Source organism: Leucopleurus acutus (assembly GCF_964270905.1).
Source record: "Leucopleurus acutus genome assembly, chromosome: 7".
Lineage (NCBI taxonomy): Eukaryota > Metazoa > Chordata > Mammalia > Artiodactyla > Delphinidae > Leucopleurus > Leucopleurus acutus.
Window position 1 is genome coordinate 106,115,460 of NC_139150.1, and position 27,242 is coordinate 106,142,701.

The following is a 27,242-nucleotide window of genomic DNA, read 5'->3' on the forward strand; positions in this document are numbered from 1 at the left end:
TGCTTTTAAGCTCTTAAATCTGCTTTAGATAGCTTTTCTGTCTCCCCTCCTTCATGCGGTATCACTTTTTGCTGCTGGGAGTATATCTGCTTCTAAAAGTTACCCACTCCTTTTATAAAGTGCTGCTTCTAAATAACAGCAAGCTGGAAAACCAATCTCCTAGACAAGGTCTTAGTAAGAGTAAACAGTGCTGCCTGTAGGCCTGGGGTAATCTGTCTACTTTAAGACATGGACTTCGGCTTCATGTAAGATTCTATGATATCTACAGCTGACTAGTATGAAAATAATGCATAGATACCTATCAAAAAGAAATGTCAGGCTCTATGATGTCAAGTCCCTGCAAAGGCAGTTAAATGATTCTAAAATTCAATTCGTGGGGCTCATCAGTTGACCATTTATCAGCTCCTACATGAATTAGCAAGAAAGATGAAATATATATGACCTCACTTGCACTGAGTAGTTGCAGGAACATTTAACAGAAGCTCAGAAGAAGTTATAATAAAGAAGTCAATCAATAAATCAATACAACACTTTCCATCAACCCAGCCAAAGGAAATTATTTTGATGAAGAACATTTTTAAGGGAACAAAGTAAACTTAGGACAACACACAAGGTAGTGGTCATCTTGATGCTATTGTGTACCATTTTTCAGCAAACCAAAGCTCATTTTGTCTCGGATGCATCAGCACATACCTTTGAACAAGTGGCAAAGGAAGGAAATTGAGGGTGGAAGTCATGTCCAGTCCACAGTCCAGCATAATGGTGGTTGATTTGAATTTGAGCACATTGCATGGTAAGGTTGGGTGCCCTGACAGGCAATACTGAAAAACAAACAAACAAACAAATCACTTTTGTCAATAATCAGTTACAGAAAAAGCCTAAAAAATAAAGTGAATTAAATAAAGCTGATCATCTTCTCTCATTAGAGCACTGTGTAAATTCAGCTAACTTTCTATATGGCTTCCTCCCTTTACAGTGCTGGATACCCTTCCCCTAGCACTCAGCATCCTCAAAAATCTCAGATCATACCCAGTTCTTCGCAGGGTACCAACTTACATCTCAGGCAAGTAGAGTTTTGGAGGGGCCAAGGTTATTCTAAACAGAAGGTTTCCTGGCTGTAGTTTTCTGCTCCACTCTCAAATGACACTTGCAAATTCTCACTATCCTGTCAGACCTAAGTACTGTGTAAAGTCAATAAAATTCTAAGCTGGAACCTCAAACTGTGCTACAGGTTAGGTTTGCTCCTCTGTAAATAAGTCGGGTGACTTTCCTCCAAGAGGAAATGCTTGGGAAGGGTTAACAAACAAGCATCAGTAAGGCGGTGATGGCTCAGCCTTGTCAGAAGAAATGACTCCAAAGGACAAGTGACTTCCCTGACATGCAGACACTAGGCAGGAGTGAGGGACACCCATTCCCAACCAATCAAGAGCCTCTTGCCTGTGGCCGCAGTCCTCAGAAGTCAAAGGGGCACAAGCCACAAAGGCGTATTCAAAGGGGAGTGATGAAGCAAACCAGCACACTGACCTCAAACATCCCTCAGGTCCTCCTCAATGGAGTGGGGATGACAGATACGCCACACTGAAAATTATTTACATGGGATGGACCCTGTGTCACCTTTCATAATTCGACTGCTGTTCTGAAGACAATGAATGAAAGAAGAGAGAAAAGACCTTTTCTCCCACTTCTCTCTTCTTCATTCCGTAGAAGCCTCCCTTGAACAGCAAAGCCCAGAAGATGGAGGGGTCAATGGTTCCCATCTCCTGACAGACACATTCTTTCGGATTTAAGCACAAGTCAGGGTAGCGCGACATCAGTGCTTGCCCCCACACGGCCACCGCAGCGCACGCCAAGTCTTCGTTGCTCATTGGTTCTGTCACTCGATAAATTTCCTAGTTTTCTCCAGAAGACATTACAGGAACTGATGAGTTTTTAAAACTGCAGGTTCTAAAAGGTCAGGAGCCAAGAAATTGTGAGTATTTTGCAACCTTCTTTTTTGGCTGCACTGCATGGCTTGTGGGATCTTAGTTCCCCGAGCAGGGATCGAACTCATAGCCCCTCACTGGAAGCACAGAGCCCTACCCACTGGACTGCCAGGGAAGTCCCTTGCGAGCTTCTTTATTCCAAGTTTGTGAAAGATAATTATATTTCCCAATCCATAATTCACAACTCATGGCCTGAAAGGGTACATGGTTACTTACAATGAAAACAGTAACAAAAAAAATACTAAAAAGTCCAGGAAGCATGATTTGGGTAATTATTCTTTACCTAAGTTCATTCTTTGATAGGTATCAGAACTACGGGAAAAATTTTCCTACTAATCAAAGCAGAGCTATTCCTACCCCACCCTTCTCCATCTGGTTCCCTATTGCTAGCTTGGTCTTTATCCTTATCTAAGAATTACGTATTTGTTAAAGAAAAACTATCTCAAAATGAACACAAAGCACCCTGTTAAACCTGCCCCAAACATGACAGAGGACTTTCCTACATTTCCCCTTTATAAAGAAGAAAATCAGATACTCAGAAAAACCTAAAAAGAAAATAAATGAAATGTATATAATGGTTATTTCTGGGTTTAAAGATTATGGTGTAATTTTCTCCTTTCAGTTTTCTGCATTTTCCAAACATTTGACAATGAGCATTTACCATGCTTTTATAATCAGAAAAAAAAATATGATTAAAACAAAACTGAAAATTTATCCAGTCACACTGAATGACAAAATCTTTTTTATCTTCATCTTTAAATCATGGATAACAAATTGCAGCAGAAGACAGAAGATGGACATGTAAAAGCTTCTGCTCAAAAGATTTCAGGCAAAGGAAGTTAGCCAACAGACTTCACATTTGCTCTTATCGTCCAAGGATAAAGAAAGGTGAGGAACACTTTATAAGGGCCATGACTGAATGGGAGAAACATTTTCAGAGCGTCTACTGAAAGAGCGCCAGACCTTGATCTCACTAGCTCCAATTTTATGGATCAGGAAATTGAGTTTTACACAGTTTGAAGGGCTTGTCTGAGAAGAGAGAGCCAAAGACACACAGCAAGGTCTCCTGACTCCATAGATCCCACTTGTGCTTCCCAAAGTGCACTGCTCACTTTGTGGGTCAACTCAGTCTGCTGAGACACAGAGTAACTGTCATCAGTAAATGAGGCACCTGGCAAGGTTCCCGAAGTTTCCCTGGCTCCAGTGGTACTCTTTGCACGTTTCTAATATGCTGCCTACAGTCACCAAGCAGATTATAATCTAGCGAGAGGTAGGGACTAATACACAAAAACATTAAGTAATCGTGTGATTTTAATTTTGCAATTAGAAATAAATATGACAGAAAATTTGAAAAATACCAGAAAGAAAAATATTACCCACAGCATTTCTACAGTCCCTGTCTTTTTTCATATTTGTAAAAGCTATAATTTTGGTGCACCTATTGCTCTGTATGCTGCTTTTAAGATTCATGGCTGTGTTTTGTCTATGTTGCATATCACTTCATTTTATTGGCTGCCTAAGTAAATATACCATCACTTGTTTAATTATTCTCTTACTGTTGAACATTTAGGGCTGCTTTCAGTTGCTTTATTACAAACATGGCTGTGGTGATAACTTTAGTGCTCAAGGCTTTTTCCATATTGGACTGTTTCTTCAGAGGATTCCCAGAAGTGGCATTAACTAGGTCAAAAAATATGAGCATTTTATGGCTTTTGAAATATGCTGCCAAAATGCTTTCCAAAAAAGGCTGTGCCTATTTACAATGTCATCAGGAATATAGCAGAAGATCTGTTTCACTGCTTATTCCCATCAGCATTATGGTCAAAACCATCTAGAATCTACACCAAAATGCCTCTATAATGTTAGTACATGTTAGTAGCAGCTATCTAGGAGCAATTAAATGGCCCTAAACAGGAAATCAACTACTTGATAAATGAATTAATTTTGAGAGGCAGTTTGAAGCAATGATTTAAAGCAGGGAGTTTGAAGTAAGACTGCCTAGGCTCAAATCTCGGTTGTGCTCACTACCGTGTGATTTGGGGAAAGTTACTTAACTTCGCCAAGATTGAGCTTCCTTATCTGCAGGATGCAGTAATAGAAGCTACCCTCCTAAAGTTGTGAGGACTAAATGAAAAGATACAGAACCTGACACACAGTATGTGCTCATGGTTGCTATAGTTATAAAATCATTAAGAGGCTGAAGAGGTCACCTAAATATTTTTTTGGGGGGGGCACCTAAGTTTACAGGATTTTAGAGAAGAAATTCTATTCTGTGTGGCATTCACTAATGTTTTAGACATCTGTGTATCCCATAAGACTAGGTAAAGGGAATGAATAATTTTACAAATATTTTTCTATTGCTAGTTTTCCCTCCAGGAAGATACAGTTACTACTGAGTACAGAAGCGAATATTGTAGCCAACATAAGGTTTTACAATTTTTATTTTTTCTAGCTTAATAAGCACACAGCAGTGCTTTCATGTTAATTTTATTTCTACTTAATAACAAAGCAGCAGATTTTTCTGTGTAATAATTTATTATCTGTATTTCCTCATGTGCCTGCTGATTTCTTTTTACCACTGAATAAATCTGGTTTCAGAACTTATATATGATTAACATATATAAGCACTGTTTATATTTTTTGGGTAAAAATTTTTATCAGTTATACTTAGTACATATATTTCTCATTCTCTTACTTTCATTTAAAAAAGTTTTATTATGGAAAATTTCAAACATACAGGTAAGCAAAATTAGTACAGTAAACTCCCATTACTCAGATTTAACAACTATCCATATTCTGCCTTTCTCTTTGTTGCTTTCCTTTTTTTAAAAAAATGTATTTATTTATTTATTTATGGCTGTGTTGGGTCTTCGTTTCTGTGCATGGGCTTTCTCTAGTTGTGGCAAGCGGGGGCCACTCTTCATCGTGGTACGCAGGCCTCTCACTATCGTGGCCTCTGTTGTTGCGGAGCACAGGCTCCAGACGCGCAGGCTCAGTAATTGTGGCTCACGGGCCCAGTTGCTCCACGGCATGTGGGATCTTCCCAGACCAGGGCTCGAACCTGTGTCCCCTGCATTGGCAGGCAGATTCTGAACCACTGCGCCACTAGGGAAGCCCTGTTGCTTTCCTTTTGATACTGACACACTTCTGAGGAATAGCTATTATGTTGACAAACCAATCTGATCTCTGAAAATACTGTTTTCATAAATAGTCCTAAAATGATCTCTTATGCACAACTGGGACAAAAACATGAGTCCATTTTCCTAAATGTTCTTGCAGAATTCATTAAAGGCAACTCCTTTCGCCTTTAACTTATCCTTGGTTTTCAACACCTGAGTCCTTTAGTAGTTTGAATATATTTCTGAAATCTCTATTCTGTCCACTGGTTTTTTGTTTTTCGTTTTCACCTCAATGCTGTAAAGTTTTTACTTTGTAATATTTGAAAATAAGCTAGAATGACTAGATTTCAATTCTAAAAAAAAGTTTTTCTAAGGATGTAAATGGAAGCTACATTTAATCTATATATTTAGTGAATGCTGCCATTTTTACTATACAATAACATTTCTCTGAGTCAGGTGCAATGCACTGCTTTCTCTTTTATTTTTTCTTCCTTTACAGTTTAAAATGTTGTATTCCTTTAGCTCATAACCAACAAGTCAATTATCATTAACATAAATATGTTTGCTTTTCAATTTCTATTTAATTTCTGCTCTGAGTCTTATTGTTCTATTTCAAGTTTTATCTGTTATGCTTTTTAAATTTCTGCAGTTAGATGTGTAGCTGATTAAAATATGCATTCAGGTTACAGATAGCCCTGTAAGTGATGCTCTGGATATATTTTACAAGTTTACATTGTGTTTTCAATTTACCCATTTCTAAATACAATGAAATTTTTATTGTGATTTCTACTTTGAGCTACAAAAGAACTGTGTGTTGTGTGTGTGTGTGTGTTTGGTTTAACTTCCAAATATAAAGGTGGAAATGGTTATCTTTTGGTTACTGATTTCTAATTTTCTTGTGGGCAGGGAACAGATTTTATAATACTTTTTTGATATTTATTGAAACTTGCTTTGTAAGTCTGTACACTGCGAATAGCTGATTTTTACAAATGATCCAGTGTGCATGAAAATTGGAAATATATAATCTAATTGTTGTATACAGAGCAGATTAAGTTTATTATCTTATCTAAATCTCCTATATCCTTACCTACTTTGAGTCTTAGGAGAGAAGAAACTGGCAATTTCTTCTTGTAATTCTGTCATATTTTGCTTTATACACCTTGAGGCTATATTGCTAGGTACATAATGGTTAGGATTAATACTAGTGCATGGTTTAACATTATGTAATGCTCTTTGTCTTAAAATCTATTTCTAGATTTATTTCTAAATAATATAGCTATACCAATTTTTCCTTCAGTCAACAGTCTTCTTTTTTTTTTTTTTTGCGGTACGTGGGCCTCTCACTGTTGTGGCCTCTCCCGTTGCGGAGCACAGGCTCCGGACGCGCAGGCTCAGCGGCCGTGGCTCACGGGCCTAGCCGCACCGTGGCATGTGGGATCTTCCCGGACCGGGGCACGAACCCGTGTCCCCTGCATCGGCAGGCGGACTCTCAACCACTGCGCCACCAGGGAAGTCCAGTCTTCTGTTTTTTTAAATGAAATTTTACACATATACACACACAGTTAAAAATGAATCACCAATTTGAGAGGCAACTACTTTTGACTCTTACAGCTACTTCTTCTAGTTACCTCTGTATTTCTCAACAATATTGTTATCCTGTTATTTCTTGAGTTCTTGAATTTTAGTTGTTGTTGATTTTTTTCTACTATGGAAGCTATTTACAAATAGATGAAACTTTGCTATGGTCCGTAACCAAGATATGTACAAAAGGATTCCCTATCACATTTGAAGCAATGCACATGAAGGCAACTGCCAAATTCCTTGGAGTGGATAAAAGAAATTTAAAAGGAAAGAGAAGTTTTTTTTTTTTTTTTTTGCGGTACGCGGGCCTCTCACTGTTGTGGCCTCTCCTGTTGCGGAGCACAGGATCCGGACGCACAGGCTCAGCGGCCATGACTCACGGGCCCAGCTGCTCCACGGCATGTGGGATCTTCCCGGACAGGGGCACGAACCTGTGTCCCCTGAACCTGTGTCCCTTGCATTGGCAGGCAGACTCTCAACCACTGTGCCACCAGGGAAGCCCAGAAAGAGAAGTTTGTGTAACAGATTTATGTACTGATCAACACCATCATTAAAGCAACTTGTCATGGTTCAATTCTCAGTGTTGCTTTTTCCCTCAGTGCTATGTAAATAAAAGAAAGATATGTCCTAACAATAGTACTGTAGAGTCAATGAATTATTTTACATTATTTTTCACAGTTAATGATTATTTACTATCATTTTAACCAATTTATTTGTTCACCAATCCTTCTTGTATCCCATTTCTTGGGTTCAATTCCCTTTTTCCTGAAATACATCCTTTAGTCTACTTCCTTTAAATGGTGTTCAAAATGTAAACTCTTAGTCATTATTAGTCTGGAAATTTCTTAATTTTGAATTTACTTCTCAACAGTGATGGTGGTGGAATTATAGGGTAGCAAGTTACCTTAGAACGGTAAAAATACTAATCCAACTGTCTTCTGGCATCTATCATAGCTGATGAGAAATCTGCTGCCAGTCTAACTGGTAATCCCTTATAGGTTGCTATTAAAATCTATTTGCCATTGATGTTTTGATCTTTCATTAAGATATACATTGGCATGACTTTCTTTTTTTGGGGGGGGATTATACTTTTAACATATAAAGACTCATCTTTGACAACTGTGAAAAACACTGTCAGTCATTATCATCTTGAATACGATTTCTCCTCCATTCTTTCTAGTTTCTACTAGTGGAATGCCTATTAAATACTCATTGTAATGTTTCATTTTACTCTCTGTCTCTGTAACTAAATTATCCTTTCATATTTTGCTTTTATAGCCCTGTACAGTGCATTCTGGATACTTTCCTCAGCTCTATCTGAATTTGCTAATTCTTTCTTATTGGTGTCAAGTCTGCTATTTAACTCAACTTTTCAATGACTGCTTTTCATTTCTAGAAGTTCTCTTTAAAAATTAGCATCTTGGGCTTCCCTGGTGGCGCAGTGGTTGAGAGTCCGCCTGCCGATGCAGGGGACACGGGTTCGTGCCCCGGTATGGGAAGATCCCACATGCCACGGAGCGGCTGGGCCCGTGAGCCATGGCCGCTGGGCCTGCGCGTCCGGAGCCTGTGCTCCGCAACGGGAGAGGCCACAACAGTGAGAGGCCCGTGTACCGCAAAAAACAAAACAAAACAAAAAAAAACAACGAGCATCTTGCTCTTTTCATAGGTTTGATATCTTCGTATATGTCTTTGATCATTTTAACGTTTTAATTTTAGACTCTCCATCAGATTGTACAATTGTCTGAAGTTCTTGGGAGTCTGGTTATGTTTGCTGATTCTAACTCATGGTGGCTTTCATTACTGTTGTTTTAAAATTCTGGATGGTGAGCCCATCTTTGGTGGGGCTACATCTGTGGGAATTCTATGTAGAACAGGTCGAGGCAGGTCCCCAAGAAGTATCTTGAGATCAATCTTTAAGTTGATTTCTCAGCTTGAATATTCGTACTTATAGGGGAGCATACAAATCAGACTTTCACACTCTCAAAGCACCGGCACAAGCTCCTTGCACAGACAATCTTCCTTATTGACCTCTTAAGCAAGCAAATGGTATTTTTCTAATACTCCTTTCATACGTAGCTCTTGGGGGTTTCTGGTTACTGATTTTGAAATGTGTTTCTGAATATTACAACGATTACTAAGAAGACTCATATTATGACCTCAGATTTCAGCAAATCTAACACTTAAAAAGCTGCTATGAACACAAAATGACAACCAGCCAATCCAGCCTCACAGAAATCTTCAAAAGCAGTATGAATTACTGTAAACTTCAGGAAAAAAAACCACCACAACCACAAACCACAAAACAACAACACAAGAATTTGGCAAATCAACTATATCTCATAAAAAAAATAAAAAATAAAGAATTTGGCAAGTTAGTACATTTGGTAAATTTGGCAATTTCATCATATGGCAAATTTAATTTTAGTGAGTTGCCTTTGAGAAATATTTAAGTCTGTCTTTTGCAGAAAGAACCATGGACTAAAACATCATATATGTTCTTCTCTTTCCTAGTCTTATTTAAAATAATTATAATATACATAGTTATTATGATATGGTATTTATTAAATGTCAGGCACTCTGCAAGAACTTTACATTTAATTCCTTTAATCCTCCCAGGAATGCTATGAGGTAGGAACTATATTCCCATTTTACAGAGGAAAAAAATGAAGCACAGAAATTATGAGGTCCCAAAGCTGTAAAGGCTGTGCCAGGACTTGAACCCAGGCGAATGAGATCCAGAGAGAGTACACTTCACCACCACAGCATGCTATGCTACAGAGAGAAAGGAATTGTCAGAGACTAAGAAAAATTTGCAGAGATGATGTGCTCTAAAAGGCCATACTTTGAGTTGATAAGAATATAGACTGAATTTATAAGCTAGTGAACAAAGAAAATTAGTTAGCTGGCTAATATAAGGTAAAGCAAAGATTAAATTATTAAATATGTCTGCAATCCATCATAAGCAGTAATTTTCTTTTGTTGTGTTTTCCCTTCCATTCAAAAAAAGAAAGAAACAAACAAAAAGGTGATAAGATTCTCTCACTCTAAAGCAGTTTTACTGCTGAAACTACCTTTAAATATCTGTAATGTAACCTATAACCTTTAGGTTGAGTTAATGCCGAAAGCTGTTGAATCTTGTTCAGGAGAATTGTACACACCATAAAGGAACTTTTTTACAGGTAAGAGTGTTAATGAAGTAAGTTGTAAATGACATCACATTTTTTTCCTATTTTTCTCCTTTTTCTATTTAATCAACACATATATTCACTGTGGAGACCTATGAGCAGAGAAAAGAGGTTCAGTTTTCTTTTCTCTCTGGCAGTGGAATAGACTTTGGTTCTTTCTGATTCAAATATAACATTAAAAAGATATGTCTAGCAAATTGATTTTTATGTAATGCTTTTGCTTCCTGGCACAACATTAGAAAACCTATCAGCATAATTCACACATAAATGAATACAGGGAAAAACAAATCTTAAAAGATTCCAAAAATGTATTTAAAAAACTCAACATCAATTCAAAGGCAAAAACTCTTACCAAACTATAAATAGAAAAATATTTCTTTAATCTGATAAAGGGTTCTAACCAAATCCTACATCATAGTTGATGATGTAGCATAAGAAACAGTTCCCTCAACGTCAAGAACAAAAGGATACCCACTATGACTGCTTAAATTTAATACTATACTGGAAATGATATATAATGCAATAAGACAAGAAAAATAAAGGATAAAATGATTAGAAGTGGAGAAATAAAATGTCACTGTCCACAGATGATATTATTAGAAGACATTCTGAAGGAAACCTATTACAACTAATAGGAGAGTTCATCAAGACTGCTAGATAGAAAAAAATCAATGTACAAAAATTGAGTTCTTACATGCCAGCCATGAACGATCAGTAAAAGTAATAAGAATTAAAATGAGAATACCATTCATATGGCAAAAAATTAAATGTATCATAAAATAAAAGAGAAGTATAAAATCACATAAAAACTTTTAAAAACCTATAAAACTCTCCTTAAAAATAATGTTAATTGGAAAGGAAAATAAACTCTTGTTAAAAATAGAAATAAATAGGTAAGAGAGATTAAGAGGTTCAAACTTCCAGATGCAAAATTAATGAGTCATGGGTTTGAAATATACAGTGTGGAGAATATAATCAATAATTATATAATATCTTTGTATGGTGACAGATGGTACTAGACTTATCATGGTGATCATTTTGAAATATATAGAAATACTGAATCACTATGTTGTGTAATGGGAACTACTAGTTATATGTCAATTATACTTCAAAACAAACAAACAAACAAACTCATAGAAAAAGAGATCAAATCTGTGGTTACCAGAGGTTGGGGTGGGGGGAGGAGGAATTGGATGAAGGTGGTCAAAAGGTACAAATTTCCAGTTATAAGATAGGTAAGTACTAGGAATATAATGTATAACATGATAAATATAATTAACACTGCTCTATGTTATATATGAAAGCTGATAAGAGAGTAAATCCTAAGAGTTCTCATCACAAGGAAAAAAAATTTTCTATTTCTTTAATTTTATACCTATATGAAATAATCAGTGTTCACTAAATTTACTGTGGTCATCATCTTGTGATATATGTAAGTTAAATCATGATGCTGTACACCTTAAACTGATACAGTGCTGTATGTTAATTATATCTCATTAAAACTGGAAGAAAAAAGGTAAAAAACAAAGGGAAACTTAGCTGAAAAAAAGAGACTCTGAGACAAATAAAAGGTGAGAGAATTCATTGCCAACAGACTCTGTTACAAAAATGTTAAGGAAGTTCTTTAGAAAGAAGGAATATTATAATAGAATCTATAAAAAAAGTGAAGAACTCTGAAAGTGGTGAAAATAAAAGAAAATATAAAAAGCTACTTTTCTTTTAAAAATTGTTTAAAAACATAATTAACTGTCTAAAGGAAAAATGGTAACAACATATTGTGGAATTTATAACATGTATAAAAATAAAATGTGTGAGCACCACAGCACAAAGAATGGGAGAGAGGACTTGGAAGTACACCGTTGTAAGGTTCTTACGTTATACGTGAAGTGAGCCTATTCCTTAAAATAAATCTCTCTACTAAAAAAAAAAAAAAAATCAGTTCTCACTAATTTACTTTTTATGGAAATTAAGAATCATATGAGGGCTTCCCTGGTGGCGCAGTGGTTGAGAATCTGCCTGCCAATGCAGGGAACACGGGTTCGAGCCCTGGTCTGGGAAGATCCCACATGCCACAGAGCAACTAGGCCCCTGAGCCACAACTACTGAGCTTGCGCATCTGGAGCTTGTGCTCCGCAACAAGAGAGGCCGCGATAGTGAGAGGCCCGTGCACCACGATGAAGAGTGGCCACCGCTCGCCGCAACTAGAGAAAGCCCACGCACAGAAATGAAGACCCAACACAGCCAAAAATAAATAAATAAATAAAATTAAAAAAAAATCATATGAAAGAGTCAAGGGCTATGATTAGCTAAAAAATATTAAAGAACAATGATTAGAGAGGATTTAAGTTTTCTGGTATTACAACTTACTATAATGTAATTAACAGTAGAATGTTGCACTAAGATAGGTAATGGACCAATGGAAAAGAAATAAACAGTCCAGAAAAGAGGCACATACATGTCTAGGACATATGATAAAAGTACCATTGTCAACATACGGTGCTGGGAAAGTTTGTAACCCATTTGGAAAAAATTATTTCACACCACACAAAAAAATTAATTCCAGATGCCTTAAATACTTAAGATATGAAGACAAAAACTTTACAACTTGTAGTGAAAAATAAAACAAAAAGAGGAAAATACCTTATCACTCTGGGATAGTGGAGAATTTCTTAAGAGACAAGAAGCACAAACTGTAAGACAAAGATTCATATATTTGACTATGGTACTTTGAAAATCTTCAAAAGACACCATTAACAGAGTGAAAACACAAGCCAGAGATTGAGAGAAGATATTTCCATTATGTGTTATTAAAAAAAGCATTGGGAACCTATTCAGTATAAAAAGCTCGTATAAATCAACAACAATAAAAAGATTTTAAAACTCAACAGAAATGGACTTCCCTGGCGGTCCAGTGGTTAAGACTCTGCGCTTCCACTGCAGAGGGCATGGGTTGGATCCCTGGTTGGGGAAGTTCGGCATGCTGCACAGTGCAGCCAAAAAGAAATAAACCAAAAACCAAAAAAACCCAACAGAATGGGAAAAAAAAGAGTGGTCATAAAATAAAGATATAAAGAACTCGGTATCATTAGAATCAAGGACATGCAAAATAAAACAATAATTGATAGGCTAAATAAGACAATTTAGATAGGCTAAAATCAGACTAATACTACAATGTATTGGAAATATGTAGTCAAAATGTAGTATAAATTGGTACAATCATTCTGGAGGATAATTTGGCAATACCTAATAATACTGAATATACACACACCTTAACATATACTAATCTAATAAAAGCACATATGGGTATGATACACATCAACTTGAAGAAAGTAGTAACCTCTGGAGAGGGAGGAAAAGTAAAGGTTGGGGATCTTAGCTTTAGATACAACTTACGTCAAAAGCGGGGAGGGGAGGAAGGAGATCTGATCTAAAAAAAAAAAAAGGTAAACTATTAACATCTATTTAATGTTAGTAATGAGGCCAAGAGTGTCTTTCCTGTCTGGTTATCAGACACCTCTCCGCAGACATCAGAATTATGTAACTATACCTTTCCTACTATTGTCAAAATTTGTAGTGCTCTTTTCCTTATGACAAAAGTCTCATGGTACAAAAATAAAATCTAAGAGATCTTAATGGATATTTTAGTATTAGTATAGCATTTGCTAGGTATACTTGTTAATTTTCAAGGAACTACTAATGATAATAGTTCATGATTTTCATTTTGATACTATATTTGTCCTGATGCAAAGTGAACAACACTTACAACTACTGACATGGCAATGGAAATGAAATAAAGTGAGACTGCTACCTCATGATTCAACAAGATATTGCCTTGGAGGAAGGAAACAAAACTAACTCCCAGATTTTGTCTAAATTTTTGAGATTACGTTAGTAACTTTAATAAACTCCTTGATGCTTTATAGTCTTATGCAGTTTGGCAAAACACTTCTCTAACAAGATTCAGCAAAGCTTTTTAATTTTATGAGAAGATTTTCAAATGATATTGATAATTATCTAATTACCAGAAATGTTATATTAATATGATAGTTATATTTATAAAACATACATATTCATAAAAATACACATCAAAGCTGACACTTGAAAGGGAATTCTAAAAATAAAAGTAGACCCTTGCTTAGAAAGGAGTAGGAATTGAAAATATCATTGTATGAATTACCTTCACTAACAATAAGAATTATGGACAAATATTTTCTATACAATATTTAATTAGCTCTTACCCCAAAACTGAGTGAAGTAAATACTATCGATACCAATCCAGTTGTCAAGGCCCAAGGTCACCCAGTTAATAACAAACTGATTCTGCACTCAAGCGAGTACAAGTTCCAAATACTTTCTCTTAAATCATTCCACTAATATGTTAGAAAGAAGAAAAACTGTAAGTGTATTATACTAAGAGCAACAGATTTGATATGGATAGGATAGTTGGAGAGAAAAAAAAAAATCCAAGAATCTTAGCAATAAAAGTGACTATAGTTTTTTCTAGTCATTTTTCTAACTTCTCCCTCAATATCGTTTCCCTGTTGAACCACTACCTAACCCCTGTTAGGTTACTTCTAAGACAGACAGCTTGGAACAGACCAAGAAGGGAGAGCATTCAATTAGTTAATTAAGACTGCCGACAGTCATTTCCATATCCCTGAGAAGTTGTACGCTAGTATATTTTAACATTTAAAAAATGTGGCATTTCCTAATGATAGTCATTTAAAAAACAACAACAACAATTTGACTTGTTAAGGTGGGGGAAGTGAATTGACTTTTTTTTAAATTAATTAATTTATTTTTGGCTGCGTTGGGTCTTCAATGCTGTGCACGGGCTTTCTCTAGTTGAGCGGGAGCTACTCTTCCTTGCGGTGCTCGGGCTTCTCATTGCCGTGGCTTCTCTTGTTGAGGAGCACGGGCTCTAGACCACAGGCTTCAGTAGTTGTGGCACACGGCCTTGGCTGCTCCGTGGCATGTGGGATCTTCCTGGATCAGGGCTCGAACCCGTGTCCCCTGCATTGACAGGCGGATTTGTAACCAGTGCGCTGCCTGGGAAGTCCCTAACTTTTCTTAAAAATATATTAATTAATTAATTAATTCATTTATTTATTTGGCTGCGTTGGGTCTTAGTTGCGGCATGCGGGATCTTCATTGCGGTGTGCGGGATCTTTAGTTGTGGCATATGGGAATCTTTCAGTTGCGGCATGCAGGCTCTTAGTTGTGGCATGTGGGATCCCTGGCCAGGGATTGAACCTGGGCCCCCTTCATTGGGAGCACAGAATCTTAACCACTGGACCACCAGGGAAGTCGCATGATAAAGTCATGATAAAGTTTTCTTTTTTTAATAGTTTTAGTTAGATTTTAGTTAGATCTTCTGAACATACTTAAAATTTCCTCAATAACTGAATCAAGTATCAGCTTTTAATTTAAAGTTTAATTAATTAAAATAAAATAGAATTTTAAATTCTATTGTTTAATAGTCACATGCAACTGATGGATACTGTATAGGATAGGGCAATTCTAGAAAAAGAGAGGGAAAGTTAGGCAAAGATTTCTTAGATTAAAGAACAAGAACATGAAAAGAAAACCTATAAATTGAACTTAATAAAAATTTAAAACTTCTTCAAAAGACACCCTTAAAACGAAAGGTAACTCAGAGATTGGGAGAAAATATTTACAACACACGTATCTGATAAAGAACTTGAAAACAGAAAATTAAAAAGAATTCTTACAACTCCAGCCAAAGTAATAAACAAATAAATTGGTCTTCCCTTGTGGCGCAGCAGTTAAGAATCCACCCGCCAATACAGGGGACACGGTTCGAGCCCTGGTCTGGGAAGATCCCACATACCGCGGAGCAACTAAGCCCATGCGCCACAACTACTGGGCCTGCGTTCTAGAGCCCGTGAGCCACAACTACTGAGCCCGCATGCCACAACTACTGAAGCCCGAGTGCCTAGAGCCTGTGCTCCGCAACGAGAAGCCACTGCAATGAGAAGCAACCGTATCGCAACAAAGAGTAGCCCCCGCTCGCCACAACTAGAAAAAGCCTGCGTGCAGCAACAAAGACCCAACACAGCCAAAAATAAATAAATAAATTCATTTAAAAAAAAACACAAATAAATTCAATGTTAATTCAGGAAGGTAGTTCCCTGACCCTTGATTTCAGATTTTTGTGTTTATCAGAAGAGCCTCATTCTTCCTCATTGACTGATTTTATGGTACATAAATGTAACGATTTTTAACTTAGAAAATAAATTCACATTAATAAAGTATCATTTTTATGTTTTATAAAAAAAGAATTCTTACAACTCAACAACAGCATAAACAATGCAATAAAAATGGGTAAAATATGTGAGGAGGCATTCGCTGAAGAAGACATAAGGATGGCAAATGAAGAGATGCTAAACATGAGTCCTTAGAGAAATACCAATTAAAACCACAGTGAGGTACCACTACACTCTTACAAGAAGGGTCAAAACTAAAGACTGATGAGTGCTGGCAAGGATGTAGAGCAACTGGAAATCTCGAACACTACCAGTATAATGCTTTTGAGAGTCATCCTTGTTGTTGCATATATCAATAGCCCACTCTTTTTTTTATTGCTAAGAAGTATTCCATTGTATAGATGTACCATAGGTGTTTATTGATAACATCCACAAGCTGATGGATATGTGGGTTGTTGTTTTCAGTTTTTGTCAACTATGAATAAAGCTGCCATAAATATTCACATACAGATTTTTGTAGAGCCATACAATTTCATTTCCCTTGGGTAAAAATTTAAAGAGTGGAATTGCTAGGCTATATATGTTTAACCTTTTAAGAAACTACCAAACTGTTTTCCAAAGTGAAAATTTATTTTTAGCTTAAATAAACCAGAGTCAGATCTTACTGCTGAGCTGTACACCATAGTATCCAACATCTCCTTTAACCTAGTCATAAAGCATTAGTTCTAACTCTGCCTCTAAATTAGTGTTAATCCAAACGAATCCCTAAATTCTTTGGGCCTCAAATGTCTTCATCTGGAGACTTGACTAGATTCTTTCTCTTTCTCTCTTTCTTTCTCTCTCTCTCCCACTCCCTCCCTCCCTCTCTCTCCTTCCTTCCTTTCCTTTCCCTTCCTTCCTCTTTCTTTCCCTCTCTCTTTCTCTTTCTTTCCTTCCTCCCACCCTCCTCCCTCCCTCCCTCCCTCCCTTTCACTGCACCATGGGGTATGCGGGATCTTAGTTCTCCAACCAGGGATAGAACCTGTTACCCCTGCAGTGGAAGCATGGATTCTTAACCACTGGACCTCCAGGGAAGTCCCGACTAGATTATTTCTAAGCTCTCTTTTAACACAAAAATATTGTCTCTCATTATTCTATCATTTCACTGGGTCAACCAAAACTCTTTGGTCTTTTATATAACCAGTCAAGAAATATCTATGCCACTGTGTTCTTTTATAACTAGCTCTATGCAAATAAGAAATTACATGATTTATAAGATGGAAGGGATTCTAAGATAATCTAGTCCAAATACCTCTTTTAAAAATGAGGAACCAAGCTCTTCCAAGGCTTGTGAACTTTCCTCTGCACCTACACACCCGAGTATACACATTTACAGCCATCGATAACTATAGCTTGCTAGAAGACACGCCATGCCCTAACAGGGTGTATAAGAAGATTCTTAGTGTGGCAGGAAAGGGGAAAGCACACTCTGTGGAGAATCCCTGCCTGATACCACAGCATCCTGAGTTAAACCGGCTTCCACTGAGCCAAACCTGCCTAATTTGGAACTATTACCCCTGCTAAGAATTTTGGGCCAGGTCCTCCAACACTCAGAAATTTCTATAAATACATTTCAATTTTACTCGGTAATCTTTCACTTTCTTCCACTTTGTCTCTTGATTCTATCTTGCAGGAGAGCTGTTAAAGGTGCCAATCGCACTCACTGTCACACTGACTACACAGCTGGATAAAATAGAGGGCTAATTTTCCACTTGAGCAGCAAATCTCTAGCATGCATGGTAAACACAGAGAAGCCACTTTCTGGTTGGAGCGTGGCTAAACATCACCCACAGCTGGGTAACTGACACTTATGGCTGCTCCCTCTTGCTTATCCTGTCCTCTGACTTGGCTTTCCATGAAAATGAGTAAAGAAGGAGAGAGTTGTCATAAAAAGCAACACCCCCCCTGCCCCCAATAGAAGCTCACGAAGGGTGGAAGTGTTGACAGTAAATATTAAGGGTGAGGGAAGGAAAACAGGGGTTGGCTTGGGAACAAACATTGTTGGCTGTCTCTCTCTACGCTGAGAGAAAATGCTCTCTCCGCACACTAGCACAGGATAAAGAAACTGATCATGAGGATGTGGGGAAATGGAAACTCTCATTTACCTCTGTTGAGTGAAAAGGAAAGAGTATCTGAAGAGCAATACTGAATCAAAATTTAAAATGTGCATATATAGCAATTTTACTTAAGGAATTGACACTAAGCAAACACCCAGATGGGTGCAAAAAAATGTAAATAAAAATACGTTGTCTTTAGTATTGTGTGGGATAGTAGGGAATGGAAACCAAAATGTTCAATAGCAGAATAAATCCATACAACGTAATACTATAAAAAGATTCAATGTTCAGTGTTCAATGTTCAGATGTTCAATGTTCAATGTTCAGATTCATGAACATTCAAAATGGAAAGGCTTGTAACAGAAAGTTGTCTCATTATCTGTATTCCCCTTCGCCCTTTCACAGGAGAACCCCAAATCTCAGCTGGAATTATGGCCACCTGGAATAGAGATTTCCCAGTCTCTCTTGCAACTAACTGTAGTCATGTAACTTCATGTAAATTCTGGCCAAAAAGAATATATTGAAGTCTATGTGTGCAACTCTGAGAAATAATCAAAGGGAAGGGGCATGCCTTTCCCTGTCCCTTCCTCCTTCCTGCTGTCTAGAAAAAGGATCTGATGGCCTGAGCTGGTCAACTCACATTGGATCACAAACAGTAAGGCATATATTGAAGATTGTGGGGCAGCAAGCTAGCAGGAGACCCTGGGTCTCTAATGGTCACAGACCTGGACTCTTTACCCCTGGACTTCCTTTGTAAGAGAGAAACAAACATCTAAACTGTTAAGCCATGGTTACTTCAGGCTTCTTATCACTCAGAGCTGAATCTGATCCTAACAGATTTATAGCCTAAGAGCAACTAAAGGATATCAGTGCACACATCCATCATAGGAGATTATATACCAAAATGTTACACAGTGATTACTCTAGGTGGTGAGATTACAGGTGATTTGTGTTTTCTTCTTTATATCTTTCCATTATATTCAGAAAAAAATTTATGAGTATGTATTGGTTCTATAATAGAGCTATTTTTATTTTGAGAAAAGCATTCTAAAACTTCAAGTGAATTAAAGAAACAAGTTTTCTTTTATTTAGTCCCTTTGAAGAACTCTGACAGTTTAGTTGGATGGATTTCTTTATAAAAGAAACCATGTTGTCTCAGCTAACATCTCCCATTGAATGGCAGCAGCTTGCCTAGCCCAGAAATAGGTTTTGCCAGGCTGAATATCTCAGGGCCCCCTCAAGAACACTCCAAGGAGATGGTAATCCCACAGTCACTTTGCCAGTCCTCCACCAGGTTGCTATGTACAGCTGGGTCACACAGTTTAACCAACAAGGCAACAATTTCATCCTTCAAAACTTTCAGGTCAACGAAGTGTTGAGTTATAGAAGCCAGACACGAAAGAGAACACACTCAGATGCGTAACTAGATAAAAATTCATCAAACTGCACTCACACTTGAAATTTATGTTAGTTTTACTATCTGAAAATGTTATTTAAAAAAATACCCTGAGGACAGCATCACACTTTCTGGTGATTTCTCTCTACTCAACCTGTTGATGTGACCAAGAATATTCTACGCATTTAGCAGGTCTGCAGGAATGGGGCTCCCCAACTCTTTCTCAGTAAAGGTGAACATCAAGGAATCAATGAGGGTGTCTGTTCTCTCCTTTTTCCTATCTGGGCACTCTTCTTACATGGCGCCCAACAACTGGTCCCACTGATTCTCTGGATCCCTTTCACTTTTTGATGTATTTATTAATTCTGTTACTGTTTATGAGGTCCTTGTAAGGTGCTCAGAAAAATCTTGTCCTAAGTAGGTAATTCTGACTTTGATTTACTTTGATGCATTTGCTAAGCTCCCTAATGCTTCTTGTTTTGATTATATTTCACTTTTAAAAATATTTTCTGTAACTGCAATGAATCATACTTTTTGATTTCACATTCCAAAGTTTTTAAGTGTGTAAAATACAGTTCTTCTAACTCCTTTGTCCTAGGTTTCAGAAGGGATGAATTTAAAGGCTCTAGGTGTTAAAAAATTCTTAAACTTCCCTGAAACTTTTTCTTAAAAAAAAATCCTTATTTTGTTACTTCTCAAACCGCTAAGTCTTATATTCCAAGTCCACCACTGTGGCTTCAATCTACCTTTCTAACTTTCGTTCCTAGTACACTCAGCAAGGTCCCAACTGCAGTGAGCTAGAGCTCCAATCACACGTACTAACCTTTCAGATGTTAACAACACACATATAATAAAAATGTTGATATTCTAAAGTAATGAATTAGGAGAATGTGAGAAGACAGAAATGTGTCTATTTTTGTACACACTGCTACAGAGCAAAAAACATATAAAGTGCATATGCACATTATGGGAAAACTGAACACCTCACTTCCAAATCTTTTTAAAAACCACTCTATTGAGATGTGACTGACATGTGAAAAGATGTATGTATTTAATATAAATAAGTTGCTGAGTTTGGGGATAAGTATACATCCATGAAACCATCACCACCATCAAGTTTATAAACGTATCTATCACCTCTCAAAGTTTCCTCTCACTCCTACTATTATTATTACTATTTTGTGGGGTGGGAGTGGTAGGGAAGAGGGTAGGAACTACCTGGGATAAGACCATCATGTTCCTCCTCCGATATATTTGTCAGCCAAGGTACTTTCCAAGGCCAGCTCAAATTTTACTTCTCTAGGAAACTTTGATTCTCTGGGTGGAATTCATCTTTCATAATCCTCATCTTACTATTGCCTTTATCACAGTCTGTCACTAAAACCACATACACTCACTCACATACATCAATAGTATACACAGTACACTTATCTATGGTTTGTTGAATAGTGAGTTACTGAGAGGTAAGGTCTGTGTCTTACTCATCTTTAGTTTGCTCCACAGCACCGAGGTTTTGTAGGCATTTAATAACATTCATTGGCTATACAATTAGAGCCAAACGATGTACGGCTTCTCTTATCTGTTAGTTTTAACTATCACACAGTTGTTCATCAACAGTTTCTTCCTATTGGATCTATGCAGCTTGACTCAAATACAGTTTAAAATAAATAAGCCACTGCCTAGGGCTCTGAATCCCTTTTTGTTTCTACAGATTTTTTTTGTGTGGTAATTATGTTTATTTTAACAGACAATTTGTTTACATTTCTTGCCTTTATCAGGCCTGTCTCTTAAGTACAAAAAGAGAGAAACTATTTCTGGCTGTTCTGTTTTCCAAGGAAACCTTGCAATTTTCTTTTAAGGTCATAGAAGTCTTTTACTTCTACAAGTCTGCTACGTACCACCTAAGACTTTAAGTTATAAAAACCATTGTTTTCTCAAAAGTCTGGAAATGGCTTGCAAGATATAATTAACTGCCTAGAACAAACAATACAACACAAATAGATCTTCCTCTTAGAAAATAACTTACTGTTGGGCTATGTGAAAGAATCTCACTTTTTTTAGTGACTAGAAAATTTTGGAGCAAGAAAGCAGTTGTAGTATGTAAATTAAAATACACAAAAATTTCAAGCCAGAAGTCAATGTAACAGTGCCATGTTGAGTTCAAGCATCATGTCCACTCACATCAGAAATAGAACACAGATGTCTACGACCACCACTGCTGTTCCAAAATATTCTGGAAGTATAAGCCAATGTAATTACACCACAGGAAAAAGAAATGAGGTTAAAAAAATTATCTGCAAAGTTATACACCTAAAAACCTAAGAGAATTAAATGGAAAGATTACTAAATATTAAAATAAGACAGTTCAGCATAGGGCTGTGTAGAGAATGCAAAAAAGAAATACCCTTCTTGTAAGTAAACAATGTAGGAAAAGATTCCAATTACAGTAACAACAAAAAAGATATGCTTAAAAAAAGGTTTAAATAAAGGAAAAGACATTTCTTGTTCTTAGATAGACTCAATGATATGTTGGAAGAAATAAGTAAATTCTCTCCTTAAATTCTGTAAATTTAACCTGATTCCAAGCAAAATATGAAACGGATTTTATTGGAAACTAATAATTCTAAATTTTATATGAAAAATAAAGGAGAGTAGTCTGGAAAATTCTGAAGTGAGGAACAATGAGTGGGAACAAGTACTACAAGATATTAAAATACACTCTAGAGCTACAGAAGGTAAAATAGTTTAGCAGTGTAGTATTAATAGATCAAGTAGGGGAGAAGAGAGATGAAAAGGAAATGGAAATACAGGTGCTTTTCTACACATATGAAAAGATGTTCCACGTCTTATACATAATGAGAGAAAAATAACATAAAAAAGTATAATGACATACCATTTTTTTCACTTTCCCAGGAGAAAAAAATAAGACAGCTTGATGATAACACTGTAGTGGTGAGTTGGGATATGCTGCTGGCAAGAGTGTATCTGCTAAGTCGCGATGGGGGCATTTTGGCAATAAAATGAAATAAAAAATGCATATGCCCTTTGACATATATCCTACAGATATACTTCCAAAAATGCTCACAAAAGAGATTATCTATGCGACAAGATTTCTAATCACTAAAGACTGGAAACAACCTCATGCTCACAGAGGAAGGTTTGGTTAGCTAAATTACGGTATACCTAAACAACAAAACACTGTGCAACTGACTTTTTTTTCTAGCAATAGTTTGAACATATTTTTGAGCCATGCTGACACTAATTTCACACGTTATGTATTATATTAGCAACAAAAACCATGCCCTAAACTTTAAGTAACAATGAATGATACTCAAATAGTTGGGAGGGATATATGTGGAGGAAGGAGAACTCTACCTTCCAGCCTAACATCCATGATTCTAAACTCCTCCTTTAGACAATGAAAAGACAAAGTGTCTGTTACAAATATTAAAAAAAAAATTTTTTTTGAAAGGAGTACTGAAACTATTTCATTGTTTAGAATGAAAGTAACATGAAAACAAATGACCCAGGATCTTGTTAAATGCAGACTCAATTAGGTGTGGATATGCTGTTTTATAAAATGAAGCTGTTCTAAATTTCGACATGAAATGATCTCTAAGATGCATTTCTAACTTTAAAAAGAAAAAGGAATATGCAAAACTAGTGTGGGCAGTATCTCACCATTTATGCAAAAAACAAAAGAGGGATGGAAATTACACACATGTGTATATTTCCACGGAATATCTCTGAAGGATCCACAAGAAACTGACAACTGAGATTGCTCTTGGGGAGGAAGATAAAGGTGGCACAGGATCTTCTCTCTCTTTTTTTTAAACTTGTGTACAGATTTTTAAAAAATTAAACAATGTGCATGTATTACCTATTTTAAGAAACACAAAAAGATGCTCAACATCACCAATCATTAGGTAAATGTAAATCAAAACCTTACTGAGATACTACTTCACATCCATTAGGATAGCTATTATCTAAACGAACAAAGATAAGATGACAAGTGTTGACGAGCGGTGAAGATGTGGAGAAATCAGAACCCCTGTGCATCGCTGGTGGGAATGTAAAAAACGGAAAGCAGTATGTTGGTTCCTCAGAAAATTAAATTAGAATTACTGTATGATCCAGCAATTCAACTTCTGGGCGTATACCAAAAAAATTTGAAAGCAGAGACTTGAACAGATTTTTGTACATCCATGTTCACAGCAGCTTTAGTCACAACAAGCAAAAGGTGGAAACAACCCAAGTGTCTACTGACAGATGAATGTATAAAACATATGTGGTATACAAAAGAATATTATTCAGCCTTAAAAAGGAAGGAAATTTTGACACAGGCTACAACATGGATGAACCTTGATGATATGCTAAGTGATGTCTGGAAATGGATGGTGGTGATGGCTGCACAACAATGTGAATGTAATGTCACTGGGCTGTACACTTAAAAATGGTTAAAACAGTAAATTTTATGTTGTGTATATTTTATCACAATTTTTAAAAAATGTAATGCACAGGGCTTCCCTGGTGGCGCAGTGGTTGAGAGTCCGCCTGCCTTTGCAGGGGACACGGGTTCGTGCCCCGGTCCGGGAAGATCCCACATGCCACCGAGCGGCTGGGCCCGTGAGCCATGGCAGCTGAGCCTGTGCTCTGCAACGGGAGAGGCCACAACAGTGAGAGGCCCATGCACCGCAAAAAAAAAAAAAAAAAAAAAAAAAAAAATGTAATGCACAAAGAGAAAATCTGAAGAGACCTATAGCAGGTAAAGAAATTGACTTAGTCATTTAAAAATCTTCCCAGAAAAGCCCAGGCCCAGATGACTTCATTGATGAATTCTATCAAACATTTAAAGAGAAATACCAATTCTTCACACATACTCTCCTGGAATCTAGAGGAGAGAACATTTCCCAGCTCATTCTATGAGAACAATATTACTGATACGAAAGCCAGACAAAGACATCATAAGAACACTACAGACCAATTTCTCTCATGAATATATATATATAAATATATGCAAAAATCGTCAACAAAATATCAGCAAACTAAATCCAGCAATATCTACAAAGGATTCTACATCATGACTAACTGGGAATTATGCCTGGAATGCAAGATTGATTTAACATTAAAAATTCAACTAAGTTAATATACTATATTAATATAATAAAGGACAAAAACCATATGATCATCTTGATACACAAAGGAAAAGCATTTGATGAAATCCAAGACCCATTCATGATAAAAATGGTCAACAAACCAGGAACAGAAGGGAACATCATCAACTTGATAAAGGGCAACTATGAAAAACCTACAGCTCATATTGTATTCAGTGGTGAAAGACTGAATGCTTTCTCCCTAAGACTGGGAAGGGGAAAAAAGACTGGCACCATTGCTTGCACCACTTCTATTCAATATTGTATTGGAGGTTCTAGCCAGTGTAATCATGAAAGACAAAGAAATGAAAACATGGAGACATCAGAAATAAAAACTTATGTCCGCACAATATTAATAGCCCCAAAGTGGAAACAATCCAGATGTCTATCAACTGGTACCTGGATAAACAAAATGTGACCTATTCATATAGAATATTACTGAGCAATACATGCTACAACATGGATGAACCTCAAAAACACTATGCTAAATGAAAAGTCAGACACAGAAGACTGCATATTGCATGAATCAATTCATATGAAATGACCAGAAAGGGCAAATCTACAAGACAGAAGATAGATTAGTGGTTGCCTGGGCCTGGAGGTAGTTATGGGGATTGCTAATGGGCACAAGGGATCTTTTTGGAGTAACGAAAATATTCTAAAACTGGATTGTGGTGATTGTTGGATAACTCTGTAAATTTACTAAAAGTCACTGCAATGTACCTTTTAAATGTATGAGTTTTGTGGTATGTTAATTATACCTCAATAAAGCTATTTAAAAAATGTTAATAAAAAGCAACAATTATAATAATATCCTTTACATTATTAATACTACTTGTTTACCTGTATTTTCATACACTGAGAAAACATACGAGAAGAAAGACTTATTAAATTAGAACATCTAATTATGCCTTTCTCTATTTTACTGGAATAGAAAAATGCAGAAATACTGTATTTAAGAAAAGCCAATCTCTGCTTAGGCCATAAATCTGAAGAATAGATTATGCAAGACCTTTTATTATTCACGTTCCCCCACCCCATTCATAAGCATGAGTGATGAAAAATAAACTGCACCTTAAGGGCAAAAAGGGTGTTAGTTTTACAATTCCTATTAAAGAATGCCTTTCTTGAACATCATCTATCTGATTATCTATCCTTGAGAGAGCTAAAGTTCATTCAGCTGTGCTTTCAATAAATTAAAATGTTTTAGACCCTTAGGGCATTTCCTTCAGATATATGGTCAATCAGGGGCAATTTAAACTTCCTGTTTCCTCACAGTAAAATTCCCACTACAGGCTGGGAATTTAGTCTTGATCACCGAGCCCCTTGGGGCTTTCAAGCTAACTCCTTTCTCCTACGGTCTTTCCTATTCCCCTTCATCTTCTGTTAGCATTCTTGCCTTTTCTCAGGATCTCTGCAAATTCTGACATCTGTCCTGACTTAGCCCTTCCTGATATGCCAACTCCTAGTTTCATCTCACCGGTCATCCCTTTCCTTTCTGGGGGGCACGGAGGTCTCCTCTGCCATTTACACACACTTGACCCAGCTGCCTCTCCAATCTGCCGGACCCCATAATACTTATAATAACAACTACTGCTCCCACGCATCAGCATTTTCAAAGCAACACCAGAGGTTCTTTGAAAAATTCCTTTTAAAGATTCTCACGGCACCACTTTTTTATCTGAAGAAATCTGCTCCTCTTTTTGGTACATTTTCCCACATCCATACATCACTACTGTAAGGACCTTTTACTAAATATAGCCGAAGTCTAAGAGACAAGAGGGTGTGAGGATTGACGAAAGAAGATGGTTACATTAGTAAGACACATAGTAAGAGTAAAGAAACAGATGGCATCCCTGGCAAGAGTGGGGAAATGTATTCTCATACATGATTGGTACAATGGTAAACCAGTGGGCAAATTGGCCATGTCTGTTACAATTTTAAGAAGGCATCTTCTAGGATACAATTAAATGCATTTTGAAGCATTATATTCAAAAACTACTTGAGCCAGGGCCCAACAATATCACTACATCAGAAAATTCACTGTAATATTGTTTGAACTGCACAGTAAGCCCGCTGGACTTTACATTCCATAAAGGCAGACAGTAAATCCGTTTTCTTCACTGGAATATGCCTAGTACCTTGGGTAATGCATAGCACAGAAGAGGCAGGTGTTCAGGAAGATCTGTTGAATGAATAAATTAATGATGATGACTGAAGAGCAGTTTACCCCTGGACCTCTGCTGGTATTCAGCAAGCCAGGAGAGAACTTTCCATTTGGAATGCTAGGTTTTACTGAGTTCCGTGGCCATGATGCATTCTTGGCCCTTGTCCTTCAAGTACACTTTGCGGATCATCAGAGCAAATGGCAGAGGGATTTGAGTACCCAGAGTAAGCCAGTCACAAAACAAATGTGCTACTGCAGTTATAGGTAACAGCAATGCTGTCATGCTTGTTCTGTATGTCAGACTATATGTATTACATGCAAATATAAAATTTTCTT

The 27,242-nt window shown here is 36.8% G+C and overlaps 1 protein-coding gene across 2 annotated transcripts in view; it reads right to left on the bottom strand.

The window, feature by feature from the left end:
- INTS9 (integrator complex subunit 9) overlaps positions 1-27,242 on the bottom strand; it is a 109,923-nt gene that overhangs the window by 77,267 nt on the left and 5,414 nt on the right. For both annotated transcript variants that reach the window (XM_082842628.1, XM_082842627.1), the window contains exon 2: positions 694-821. In XM_082842628.1, the coding sequence (XP_082698754.1) occupies positions 694-821 (128 nt within the window). The remainder of the gene's footprint in view (positions 1-693; positions 822-27,242) is intronic.